The 12,352-nt window shown below is 46.5% G+C and overlaps 2 protein-coding genes across 2 annotated transcripts in view; one reads left to right on the top strand and one right to left on the bottom strand.

The window, feature by feature from the left end:
* Positions 1–12,352, bottom strand: part of LOC132391940 (dedicator of cytokinesis protein 2-like) — a 1,209,929-nt gene that overhangs the window by 575,698 nt on the left and 621,879 nt on the right. The window lies entirely within an intron of this gene.
* LOC132391942 (INSYN2B protein-like) overlaps positions 7,059–12,352 on the top strand; it is a 102,346-nt gene continuing 97,052 nt past the window's right edge. The window contains exons 1-2 of the mRNA XM_059965747.1: positions 7,059–7,277; positions 7,380–8,526. Of these exons, the coding sequence (XP_059821730.1) occupies positions 7,067–7,277; positions 7,380–8,526 (1,358 nt within the window). The 5' untranslated portion in view covers positions 7,059–7,066. The remainder of the gene's footprint in view (positions 7,278–7,379; positions 8,527–12,352) is intronic.

Here is a 12,352-nt window from a genome sequence, read left to right as displayed (position 1 = left end):
TAACCTACACATTCCTGCCAGCTTGAACTATTCTGCCCATTCTTCTCTGACCTCTCTCGTTAGCGAGGCGTTTTCACCCACAGAATTGCCGCTCTCTGTGGGTTTTCTCTTCCGCTTTTCCCACCATTCTCTGTAAACTCCAGAGACTGCTCCTCCAGCACAATGTTCCACGGTACCAGCAAGCCTGGTTCAAACCCTGCCACCGCCTGTGAGGAGTTTGTACCTTCAGCCCGTGACCACATGGGTTTCCCCCAGGTGCTCAGGATTCCTCCCACGTTCCGAACCCGTACCGATTGGGAGGTTAATTGGTTATTGTAAATTGCCCCGTGAGTAGGCCAGGGTTAAATTGGAGGATTTTTGGGCCTTGTAGCTCCAAGGGCCTATTCCATGCTGATCTCAGTAAATAAAATCAGTAAGTATGTACAGTTAGTACTTTTTCCCAGGGTCTCATACTAGAGAGCGTGTATTTAAGGTGGTGGGGGGGGGGGATTCAAAGATGATAAGATGATGTGTGGGCAATGTTTTTTAAAATGGAGAGTGGAGAGTACCTAAAACAAGCTGCTGTGAATAGTGGTGAAGGCAGATATGACAGAGGTGTTTAGGAGGCTTTTGGATGGATACATGCACGTGCAGAGATTGGAGGGATATGGACCAGGTACAGGCCAAAGGGATTCAGCACAATATTGTTCCAGTGCTGTAACGTTCCATTAGTTGGCGGGGTGGAGATGTAATGCAAAATGCTGGAGAACTCAGCAGGTCAGACAGCATCTATGGAAATGAATAGATGGTCAATGTTTCAGGCTTAGACCTTTTATCAGGACTGAGAAGGAAGATGTCAGAATAAAAAGGGTGGGGGAGGGATGGAGATCCATCTCTGCTAAAGGAAGTGTGACGTGCTCATTCCCTCGGTCACCCTGGTGCAAAGTGTCCACCTGCTTAGCCCCCACGGTCACGTGAAGCCATGGAAGCAGCTGGTGCACATCACAAGTCCTGGTTATGCGACCACTGACGCCAGGGCAGACAATCTCTGAAGAGTATTAATAATGGCAGTGGTCACCCGTCTTGTAAAGACACTGCCCAGTAGAAAGCAATGGCAAACTATTTCTGGAGAAAAAAAAATTTGTCAAGTACAATCCTGGTCATGGATAGAGAAAAGATTAAGTACAGTAACGTAAAGGGGACCATCCCCAAAGGCAAAGATCAGATTAAAGACAGATAGAAGACAGTGATCACCCACGTCATATGACATGACACATTATGATGATGATGATGGTGATTGTTTGATGTTTCTCTGGTGTATGACTCTACAATTTATCTATTCATGTTAGTAACCTAAACAAAACTACTCATAAGTGGGAAAGGTTACGAGGGGCAAGCTAAACTGAAAAGCTTAAAGTGATGCTCTAATCTGATATTATCTTTTAACATCTAGATTACAGTTCTATTCCATCCTTGCTGACACACTGCCAGATGTTTAGCTGCAGAATCCATAAGAGGCACATTAAAAGGTTAGATTAGCAGCACCAATCACAACAGACATTAAAAACAGTTCACTTCAGGTGAGATTGAGCTAAAATCCAGCATCCAAATTCAAAAGCTGTGTGTTTGTAAATGGTTTTAGCATTATCACAGCTCAAAATAAATGTTATTATGTTTACTTTACATGCATGTCACCATGTACAACCCTGAGATTCATTTTCTCATTGGCATACTCAACAAATCTACAGAATAATAACTCTAACACAATCAATGAAAGTGCCCAACTAGGGCGTTCAGCCGGTGTGCAGAAGACAACAAACTCTGCAAATGCAAAAGGAAGAAACAATAAAAAGAATAAGTACACAATAAGTATTGAGAACATGAGATGAAGAGTCCTTGAAAGTGAGTCCATTGGTTATGGGAACATTGCAGTGATGGAGCAAGTGAAGTTATCTCCTTTGGTTCAAGAGACTGATGGTCAAGGGGTAATAAATGTTCCTGAACCTGGTGGTGTGAAACCTGAGGCTCCTGTATTTTATATGCGGCATATATTTTACAAAGTTACTATACATTGAAAGCATCCTATTCAGATTATTACAAACACAAGAATATCTGCAGAAGCTGAAAATCCAAGCAACACACAGAAAATGCATTCAGCAGGCCAGGCAGCATCTATGGAAAAGAGTAAACAGTGGATGTTCCAGGCCAAGACACTTCATCAGGACTGGAGGAAAAAAGATGAGAAGTCAGATTAAAAAGGTGGAGTGAAGGAACTCTTTTCCACAGGTGCTGCCTGGCTGCCTTCCTGCAGCATTTTGTATGTGTTTTTGTTTTGCCTGTGAGCACAAAAGGCTGCAGGGAGTTGTGGGCACAGATCAGCGGATCACAGCCTCCCCTCTATGGACTCTGCCTATACTTCTCACTGTTTTGGTAAATCAGCCTACATAATCAAAAATTTGCCCCACCCAGACCTTTCGCCTGGACTGGAGATAAATGATGAGAAGTTAGATTAAGAAGGTGGGGAAGAAGACATTTTCTCTTCCCTCCACTCCCATCGGCAGAAAATAAAATCAGAAAGCATATCCCTCCAGATTGAAGGACAGCTTCTAAACCATCGTAATAAGACTTTTGAATGGCCCCCTAAAATGGGCTGCTTCCCCTTCTTCTCCTCCATGAGAGCAACCTTATTAGTCCTTTTTAATGCTATTTGTTTAACTTTTTTAAGCTCTGTTAGTTTTGTCTTTACACTGTGCTGTTGCCACTGAACAACAAATTTCACATAATCTAAGTTACCGATAACAACTCTGATTTTGATTTTGAAATGGGATTAGTCCCTGATAAGTGGAAATAGGCCATTTACGGTGGAAGTGGATTTGGTGAGCCTAAGGTACTATTTTCATGTGGTATCTTTCCATGACTCTTAAGTTTTCTGAGACAGAACGTCAACCAACAACCATCAAATTTAAAGCTGAGATTGTCAGAAGCCTGAGATTTCTCAGGTGCAACAGGCCTCTTGTGCTGTGATAATCCAGTCAGCTACTTGCTCTTCATTTCAGATTATTAGGCTCACATCTTCCCTGTGATTAGATCTTAGAATTTAGTGATGGGATAAGTCCTGCTCTGTAATACATCTGCTTGTATCTTTGCTGCAGTAAGCCTAAGTCTTGTAGTCAAGTACTTAAAATGATTAAGTTCATGAATATACTTCAGTCATAGAAATGAGACAACAGAAATAGGCCCATTCGCCCATCTAAAGTGTGCTATCTGGTCTTCTGTCTCATCGCATCTAGCTGCACCCAGATCATGGTCCTCTGTACCTCTCCCTTTCGTGCACCTAATCTTTTCTGAGAAGTTACAATGGAACTGGTTTCTACCACTTCCACTGGCGACATTCCTTTCTCGCAACACCCTCTGAGTGAAGAACTTCCCATGACCTATAACCTCCTGTTCTAATACCACCCAACTCAAGGGTGGAGAAAACCTACATGCATTCACTCTGTCTATACTCCTCTTAATTTTGTACACTTCTGCAAAAGTCACTCCGTTCTTCTGTGCTCCAGAGAATAAAGTCCTAACATGTTCAGTCTTTCCCTATAATGCAGATCCTCTTGTCCTGCCAAAACCTTTGCAAATATTCTCTGTGCTCTTTCAAACCAGTTGATATCTTTCATGTAGGGAGGTGACAAGACTGCAAACAATGCCTCCTGACCCTCACAAAGTGGTCACGGAGTGTCTGTTCATGGTCTTCTGCCTCTGTAGCCCATCCACTTCAAGGTTCAATATTGTCCATTCAGAGATGGACTTCTGCACACCTCTGTTGTCTTTCTGTCAGTTTGAACCAATCTGACCATTCTCCTCTGATCCTTGTCAACCACAGAATTGCTGCCCACTGGATGTTGCTTGTTTATTGAACCATTCTCTGTAAACTCCAGAGAATGATCTGTGAAAACCCCAGGAGATCAGCAGTTTCTGAGGCTACGTCCACACTACACCGGATAAATCCATAACTGAAGCTTTTTCTCTTCATTTTTACCCTCCGTCCACACTAAATCGGCATTTTCGTGCCCTGAAACCAGAGTTTTTCAGAAACACTTTCCAGGGTGGGTAGTTTTGAAAACGCTGCTCGGGCAGATCAGTGTGGACAGGGTAACCGGAGACTTCTGAAAACGCTGTCAGATGGCAGAGTGCCATTTCAATGTTTTCTTGAACGCAACCTAACAATTTCAGAACAGATGGCAACAAGACTGAAGACAGGAGAGTCAGAAGTGTACTCACCAAATACTTTGACCCATAACTTACTGAATAAATAAGTATACTCACTTTGCCCTGTTTTCTGTCCTTGCTCGTATGAAGGTGGTTTACCTATTTATGCAAGTACTTCTCTGACAATAGATGTGTAACAACCTAATGTAACATTGTATGGAAATACAAGATAACACTGATGCAGACATGTTTTATACATTTAACAAGGTGCTTTATTAATGCAACAGAGTTTGTCAGTTTTTCAGTGTTCGTTGTCAGCCGGGTCAATCTATCCGTGAACTCCCTATCAGTTGCCTCCATACACTCCAGTATTTGTTTTTTTTTTACTTTTAAATTCTCTTGCGCGAAAGCCAACAGCTGTCTGTCGTTTTAAGTTTTTCTAGTCTGTAACTACACAAACACGCACTTTTACGGCGATATTCGACACCAAACATATCGCTTGTTTTTGGTAGATGTGTCCTGCGCATGCGCAGGAGAAGATTTGCTGAAATCTCCATTTCAATGTGGATAGAGATATTTTCAAAAACGCATAGTGTGGACATCTATCGTTTTTACGCGAAACCGGTGTTTCCAAAATTATCCAGTCTAGTGTGGATGTAGCCTGAGACACTCAAACCACCCTATCTGGCACCAACAACCATTCCACAGTCAAAGTCACTTAGATCACATTTCTTGCCCATGCTGATGTTTGGTCTGAACACCAACTGAACCTCTTGACCATGTCTGCATGCGTTTTTGCATTGAGTTGCTGCCACATGATTGGCTGATTAGATTTTGCAACAATAAGTAAGTGTCCAGTTGTACCAAATAAACTGGCCACTGAGAATAGATAACACCCTTTGTGTAAAAAGAACTGCCCCTCAAGCTCCTAGTAAATCTCTTCCCTTAAATCCATGCCCTCAGGTTCATGAATGACTAATCCTGGGGAAAAAGACTGTGCATTCACCTTATCTATGCCATTCATGATTTTAGAATCAGAATGATAATCAAAATCAGTTTAATAATCACTGACATATGTCATGAAATCTGTTGTTTAAACACTGCAGTGCAAGACATTAAAATTGTTATGAGTTACAATAAATAAGTAAATGAATGAATGAACACAAATTGACAGATGAATCAGATAGATACATACAGTAGACAGACAGATATACAGACAAATAAATATACAGACAGTGCAGGTTAGCACAGCACTTCACAGTATGAGCAACCCTGGTTCAATTCTTGCCACTTCCCTATAAGGAGTTTATATGTCCTGCCTTAGACCATGGGGGTTTCCTCCAGGTATTCCAATTTTCTCCCACAGACCAAGGACGTACTGGTTAGTAGGCTAATTGATCATTGTAAATTGTCCTGTGGTTAGGTTAGGGTTAAATCAGGGATTGCTGGCAGTGTATATATACGTCCTTCCGTGCCTCAGTGGCACATAGGGTGGAAACCCTGCTGTTTCTTTAGTGTTATCTGTTTTTTACTAGGCTGAGTTGCTAGCTCAATACTAAACACAGCACAGATGGAAAGCTTGCAAGGGGCTGGCCAGATTCAAACCTGGGACTCACTGGCCCAAAGTCCAATGAAACTGCCTCTACACCACCACTGCGTGTAATATGTGTAATATACAGAATATCAGAGAGAGAGAGAGAGATGATGTAAACAAGGAATAGTGAGGTAGTGTTCATGGGTTCAATGTCCTTTTAGAAAGTTGACAACAGAGGAGAAGCTGTTCCTAAAATGCTGAGTGTGGGTCTTCAGGCTTCTGTTCCACCTCCAAATGAGAAGAGGCCATGTCCTGGATGATGAGGGTCCTCAGTGAAGGATGACCCCTTCTCAAAGCCTCTATTACATCACATTTCAGTCTCTTACTGCAGGGAATGAAATCCTATACTGTCTAACATCTCCCTGTAACCCAGTGTCTGGAGTCCCAGCAGTGCCCAGTTCTGTTTTGGCTGCATTATGTTTGGTAAAGGTGACCCAGGGTGCACTAATGTTCACTTTTCTCTCTCCCTCCCTTTCTGCCTAGGTCCTGACCAGTCAGCAGTGAATTCCAGCCAGAGGTGGACAGGCAGTGACATCCCCCAAGAACAGGACCGGACGGCATCGCTCAGCCCCCACCACCAACCCCCCCCCCCCCAATGTCCGCCGAGAGGGGGCAGAGCGGCAGGGGAAGATGACACAGTTCGACCAGCCGGCCCGCCTGCCCAGCGAGAGCCCCCAGCCCGACGTGACGGCGGCTGCCGAGCCGAGGAGCCTGCCAGCACCCCGGTCCTGCCTGAGCCACCGGCCCCCAAAAGTGTCTGTTGGAGGGGGCCACTGAACGCGACATCAAACTCTGGCCAGACCCCCTCACCCACCACCCCACCTCCCCTTCTGCGCCACATCGCGTTTGATCAGTCGAGCTTTCACCTGTGGGGGAGTTGGGGTGGGGGTGGGGGTCGGGTGGCAGGGTTGGGGGGGTGGGGGGAGGGGGAATGTACCTCAGGAACACCGATTGCTTCTTTACCCCTAGGCCCTGAGCCCATATCTTGGAGGGAGAGGGTACACTCAGGAGGGCAGTCCCCGTCCGAATCTCACGCAGGAAAGGTCCACTTAAGGTGCAGGATTGCTGGGGTGGGGGAATGCCCTCTGGGGAGTCACATCTTCCTCCTTGGCTATTCCCAGGATCCTAAAGTCCTTCAGGGGGAGGGGTGTTTACGAGGTGGAAAGGGAGGGGAAGGGTGTGTGGGTGGGATAGAAGGGAAGGGGGTGGGCACGTTGTTTCTCTGTGGGTCGTCATTAGGGGAAGAGGGCAGAGAGGGAAGGGAAAAAGGGCAGGGAAGGGTGGGGGATCATGGTCAGCAGGGAGACGAGCCGCCCGCTGGCTTCCAGTGGCCTCTCCAGCTCGGAGCGGGCCACTACCGTCCGCTCTGCGCTGCTGAGGCGGGAGCCTGCCGGCTCTTCGGGCGACCAGCAGCCCCAGCACCGCCGCAAGCACAGGGCCCAGCAGGTGCGGTTTAAGGACCTGTTGGATGGCCCTACAGACGGGGGGGAGGAAGGGGGTGGTGGGGAAGGAGGAGGATGGGGGAGAGGGGGAGGGAGGAAAAGCCCAGAAGCACAGGCCGAACAGGCAGAGGCGTCGGCCAGCCCCCAGAGGCCTGGTTCAGCCAGCAGCCAGGCCACCCCGGGCAGGTGGCCGCCCCCTCGGCCTTGCTCGCTCACCCTCCCCAATCCCCGACGGGTCTCCACCAGCACCAGCACAGCCATCCAAACCTCGCCTGCCCTCCGCAAGCACTTCCCAGACTTCCGCCTCAGAAACAGGGGCTCCGCTGACCTCAGCGAGCGGGGAAAGGGAGGGGAGGCTGGGGGTGAGGAAGAGATGGAGGATGAGGTGGGGTCAGCGGAGCCAGTGGTGGGGGGTGCAGAGGATGAGGAGGGTGAAGGCAAGCGGGTAGGTGGGCCAGAGAGGGTGGGGGAGACAGCCCTCAACGGGAAGCCTCATGCTCAGTGCCGGGAGAAGGCCTGCCCAGACTCCAACTCTGACAGCTCCACCGAGTGCCAGCGCGCCGGGGAAGGAACCGCGGGCAAGGCCATGGCTGGTACCCCTTCAGAGGGGGATCTCAGTGCACCCATCGCCTGGCCACACTGTGCCGCACAGGGGGTGAGAAACCTCTGCCCATCCATCTCCAAGGGGAGTCCGCCTCCATCTAAAGACAACGACGTGGACCACTGCCCCCTCAAACAGGGCACGTGCAGTAGACTCAATGCACCGCGACAGGACTTGGATAGTAACCACTTAGAGTACCCAAAGGCGGAGTCTAACCCAACTCACCCGAATCAGCCTCTTCCTAAGGACCAGGCTTGCTCCTTTCCCAGGTCATGCTTGAAGACTCCACTCAATCCCAAACAGCCCAGCATCTCCCACAGAACTGAACAGCCGCGGCTCTGCGCTCCGGCAGCGGACTCACCCAAAGTGACCCAGCCTCAAAACGAGCCGGTGCAGCCACCCGCAAGTCTTGCTGCCCAACCCAGGGAAGATGCCAACCAGGGCAGCCAGTCAGGGCTCTTGCTGCATCCGGACAACAGACTGGAACTGGTGCCCGGTGGCCAAAATCCTCAGGCCAATGTGACAGAGTCGGCCAGCGCAGCTGGGAACCAGGGGGCCAAGTCAGGACGGACTACTCAGTGTGAAATCACTTCCCTCCAATCCAGGCTGCAGAACATGGAGGATGTCCTACATACCAGCCAGCAGACCATTAAAGTTTTACTGGATGTCATTCAGGACTTGGAGAAGAAGGAAGCTGTTAGAGATGGGTAGGTACCTAATCTTTAGTTAACTGTGATCTGTGGCTCAATGGGTAGCTCTTGCACCTTGGAATTCAAAGGTCTAGACTTCAAATATCTTGATTCCCCCACCCATCCACCTTCCCCCTCACCCGCCTCCACCTATCACCTGCCAGTTTGTACTCCTTCCCCTCTCCCCCAACGTTCTTCCCTCTTCCTTTCCAGTCTTGATGAAGGGCCTCAGGCTGAAACATCAGCTGTTCATTCCTCTGCATAGAAGCTGCCTGATCTGCTGAGTTCCTCAAGCATTTTGTGTGTGTTGCCCTTGATTTCCAGCATCTGCAGAATCTCTTGTGTTCAAATCCCACTCCAGGTAAACCTAGGTTGGCATTCTCAATTTGGACCTGAGGGAGTGCTGCATCATCAGGGGTGTTGTTATAAACATGAGACATTGAAGTAGGGCTGCACAGTAGCAAAGCGGTGATTGTCACACTTTCCCACAGCCAGATATAAGGTCGGGTTTAGATCCCACCACTGTTTCTAAGGAGTCTGTATGTTCTCCCTGTGACCTTGTGGGCTACCTTCTGTGTATGGATTAGATTAGAGAGTTGTGGACGTGTTGTGCTGAGCCAGAAGCATGGCAACACTTGTGGACTGCCCAGCACAATTCTCACTAATTTAATTTGATACGAATGGCACATTTCACTGTAAGTCTGATGTTTCAATGTACACGTGACAAACAAAGCTATTCAACTTCTTCAAATGTCTCGCCTTCTGGCTCAGATATATCTAAAAGATCTGAATTTCCTTTTTAGGACCTCCCTAGCGTCATGAACACTTTCGCTCTCTCTCTCTCAATGACCCCCAATCACATAGAACCAAGTCATTATACACACTTTGATCGCGGAATCTTGCTGTGCTTCAATTGTTACAGCAGTTGCCTGTAAAACTGCCCACACTGATTTCCCAAAGCCACACGTATTAAGCAGGAACAAAAACATGACCTGGGAATACAGATGCATAATTTATTGATAGTGGTGTCACGGGTAGATAAGGTCGTAAAGAGAGCTTTTGGCACCTTGGTCTTCTTAAATATTGAGTACAGGAATTGGGATGTTATGTTGAAGTTGTATAAGACATTGGTGAGGTCTAATTTGAAATTGTCTACCTACGGGGAAGAATCAATAAGATTGAAATGGCACAGGCAAAATTTACAGGGATGTAACCGGGACTTTGTTATAGGGAAAGGCTAAATAGATTACAGACTTATTCCCTAGCAGGAGTTCCCAGCACAGGGTCCATGGCATAAAAGAAGTTGGGAACCCCTGCCCGAGAGCACAGGAGAATGAGGGTGATTTGATAGAATTATATAAAATTATGAGTGGTATAGTTTGGCTTTTTTCACTGAAGCTGGGTGAGACTACAACTAGAGGTCATGGTTTAAGAGTGAAAGGTGAAATGCTTAAGGAGAACCTGAGGGGGATCGTCACTCAAAAGGTGGTGAAAGTGTGGAACGAACCTTCAGCAGAAGTGGTGGATGCAGGTTCAATTTCAACATTTAAGACAAGTTTGGATAGGGATATTGATGGGAGGGGCATGGAGGACTATAATCCGGGTGCAGGTCGATGGGACTAAGCAGAATAATAGTTCATCATGGACTAGATGGGCCAAAGGGCCTGTTTCTGTGCTGCATGACTCCACAACTGGTGGAAGAGCTCAGAGAGTCGGGCAGCATCTGTGGAGGGAAATGACTTGTGTGGAGATTACAGTATAATGTCTGCTTGAAAAGGTGGCATTGTCAGCAGTGAAGCACCCCCTTGGTATTGAATGATACGGTCAACTCCAATTGCTGATCTCCATAGGCAACAGTCCCACTCATCCATCGTTAAAGATCCCCACCATAAAGCCATGCTCTCTTCTCACTTCTGCCATTGGGAAGGAGCTTGAGGCCCACACCACCAGGTTCAGGTACAGCTATTACCCTTCAACTGTCAGGTTCCTACACCAGCACAGCTAACTTCACCCAACTCAACTCCAAACTGATTTCACACTCTACGGACTCACTTTCACAAACTCTACAACTCATGTTCTCAGCATTAACTATTTATTATCTTTATTGTGAATTTTTTTTGAATCTCCACAGTTTGTTTTCTTTTGCACATTGTCTCCTATCGGTCTTTGTGCGCAGTTTTTCATTGATTCTATTGTATTTGTTCTGCTGTGAACGTTTGCAAGGAAATGAAACTCAGTGTTGCATATAGTGACATATATGCACTCTGATAATAAATTTACTTTGAACTCAATGACTCACTGCTTAGAGGAGACTGTTGGCATTACATTTGCATTGATGGCTCAGCTCAAAACATCTCCCGGTCCTGAATTCCTTGGTCAATAAATTATGCTGTGGGATATTAATGCCAAGCTGCCAAAGGTGAAAATTCAGTGGCATTCACATTAAGCAGCTTAACATCTGCACTAAAATAACACATAAAAGACATTCTAATGCTACTCCAAATGTTTTTTATCTGAGAGGTTCATTTCAAGGAACTAATATTTTAATGTGCGTCCTCCAATATTGAAGTTCCCATTTGAGTAACGAGTTTGCCTGGGTCAAATTTGGCCAAGTCCCATTTACGCTCACAGCTTAAAAGCTTCAATTAATCGTCAGGGGAAGGACACCAGTGTAAGTTAAGGACGCAGAAAGAACAAGCAATCACAATTTCACTGACTCTTTCTAAAGGTATGGCAAACATCTTAGCGAAAACAATTGGACAAAGCATCCACTGAAGAAATCTGGAACTATTCTTGTCAAGTTTATTGTCATGTGGACACGTATGGTGAGATACAGGTAGAATGAAAATCTTGCAACAGCATCTTAAGAATCCGTAGGTTCAGACAACACAGAGGGTACGTATGCCTAGTGGCCACTTTCTGAGGTGCCTCCTGTACCTAGTAAAGTGGCCTCTGAATGTACGTTCATGGCCTTCTGCTGCTGTGGCCCATCTTCCTCAGGGTTGGATGTGTTGTGCATACAGTGATGCTCTTCTGCACACCACTGTTGTAACAATGTGGTTATTTGAGTTACTGTGAACTTCCTGTCAGCTTGAACCAGTCTGGTGAGGTTGGATGAGATACACATACTTTGATAATAAATTTTCTTTGACTTTGGAAGTGTGGATGGATGCCCAGTAGCGGCTGATGGGCCAAAGGGCCCTAGTTTCTATGCGGTATGACTGTGAAGAACTCTCACTGTGTGTGAGGAACATCTCGTATACAGTCAGTGGCCACTTCATTAAGTACCTCCTGTATGCAGAAGGTACTCCATTGTAACAGGTGGGTATTTGAGTTAGTGTCACCCTCCTGTCAGCTTGAACCAGTCTCCTCTGACGCTCTCATTAACAAGGCATTTTCGCTCACAGGAGTGTGCTTCACTAGATGTTTTTGTTTTTCACACCATTCTCTGTACGCTCTAGAGAATACTGTGTGTGTGAAAATCCTAGATCAGCAGTTTCAGAGATACTCAAACCACCAGGTCTGCCATCAACAATTATTCCACAGTCAAATTAATTCAGATCACAGTTCTTCCCCATTCTGATGTTTAGTCTGAGCAATAACGGAACCTCTTGACTACATGCCTTTGTGCACTAAGTTGCTGCCACATGATTGGCTGATTAAATATTTGCATTGACGAGCAGGTGTACAGGTGAACGTAACAGAGACCTTTGCATGAATGTATGTAAATTATACAAGATAGACGATCAGAATTAGGCCATTTGGCCCATCACATCTGCTCCACCATTTCATCATGGCTGATCCAATTATTCTCTCAGCCCCAATCTTTTACCTTCTCCCCGTA

This window comes from Hypanus sabinus, chromosome 3, assembly GCF_030144855.1.
Source record: "Hypanus sabinus isolate sHypSab1 chromosome 3, sHypSab1.hap1, whole genome shotgun sequence".
NCBI classification, from domain to species: Eukaryota; Metazoa; Chordata; class Chondrichthyes; order Myliobatiformes; family Dasyatidae; genus Hypanus; species Hypanus sabinus.
This window is presented reverse-complemented; position numbering and strand designations above follow the sequence as displayed.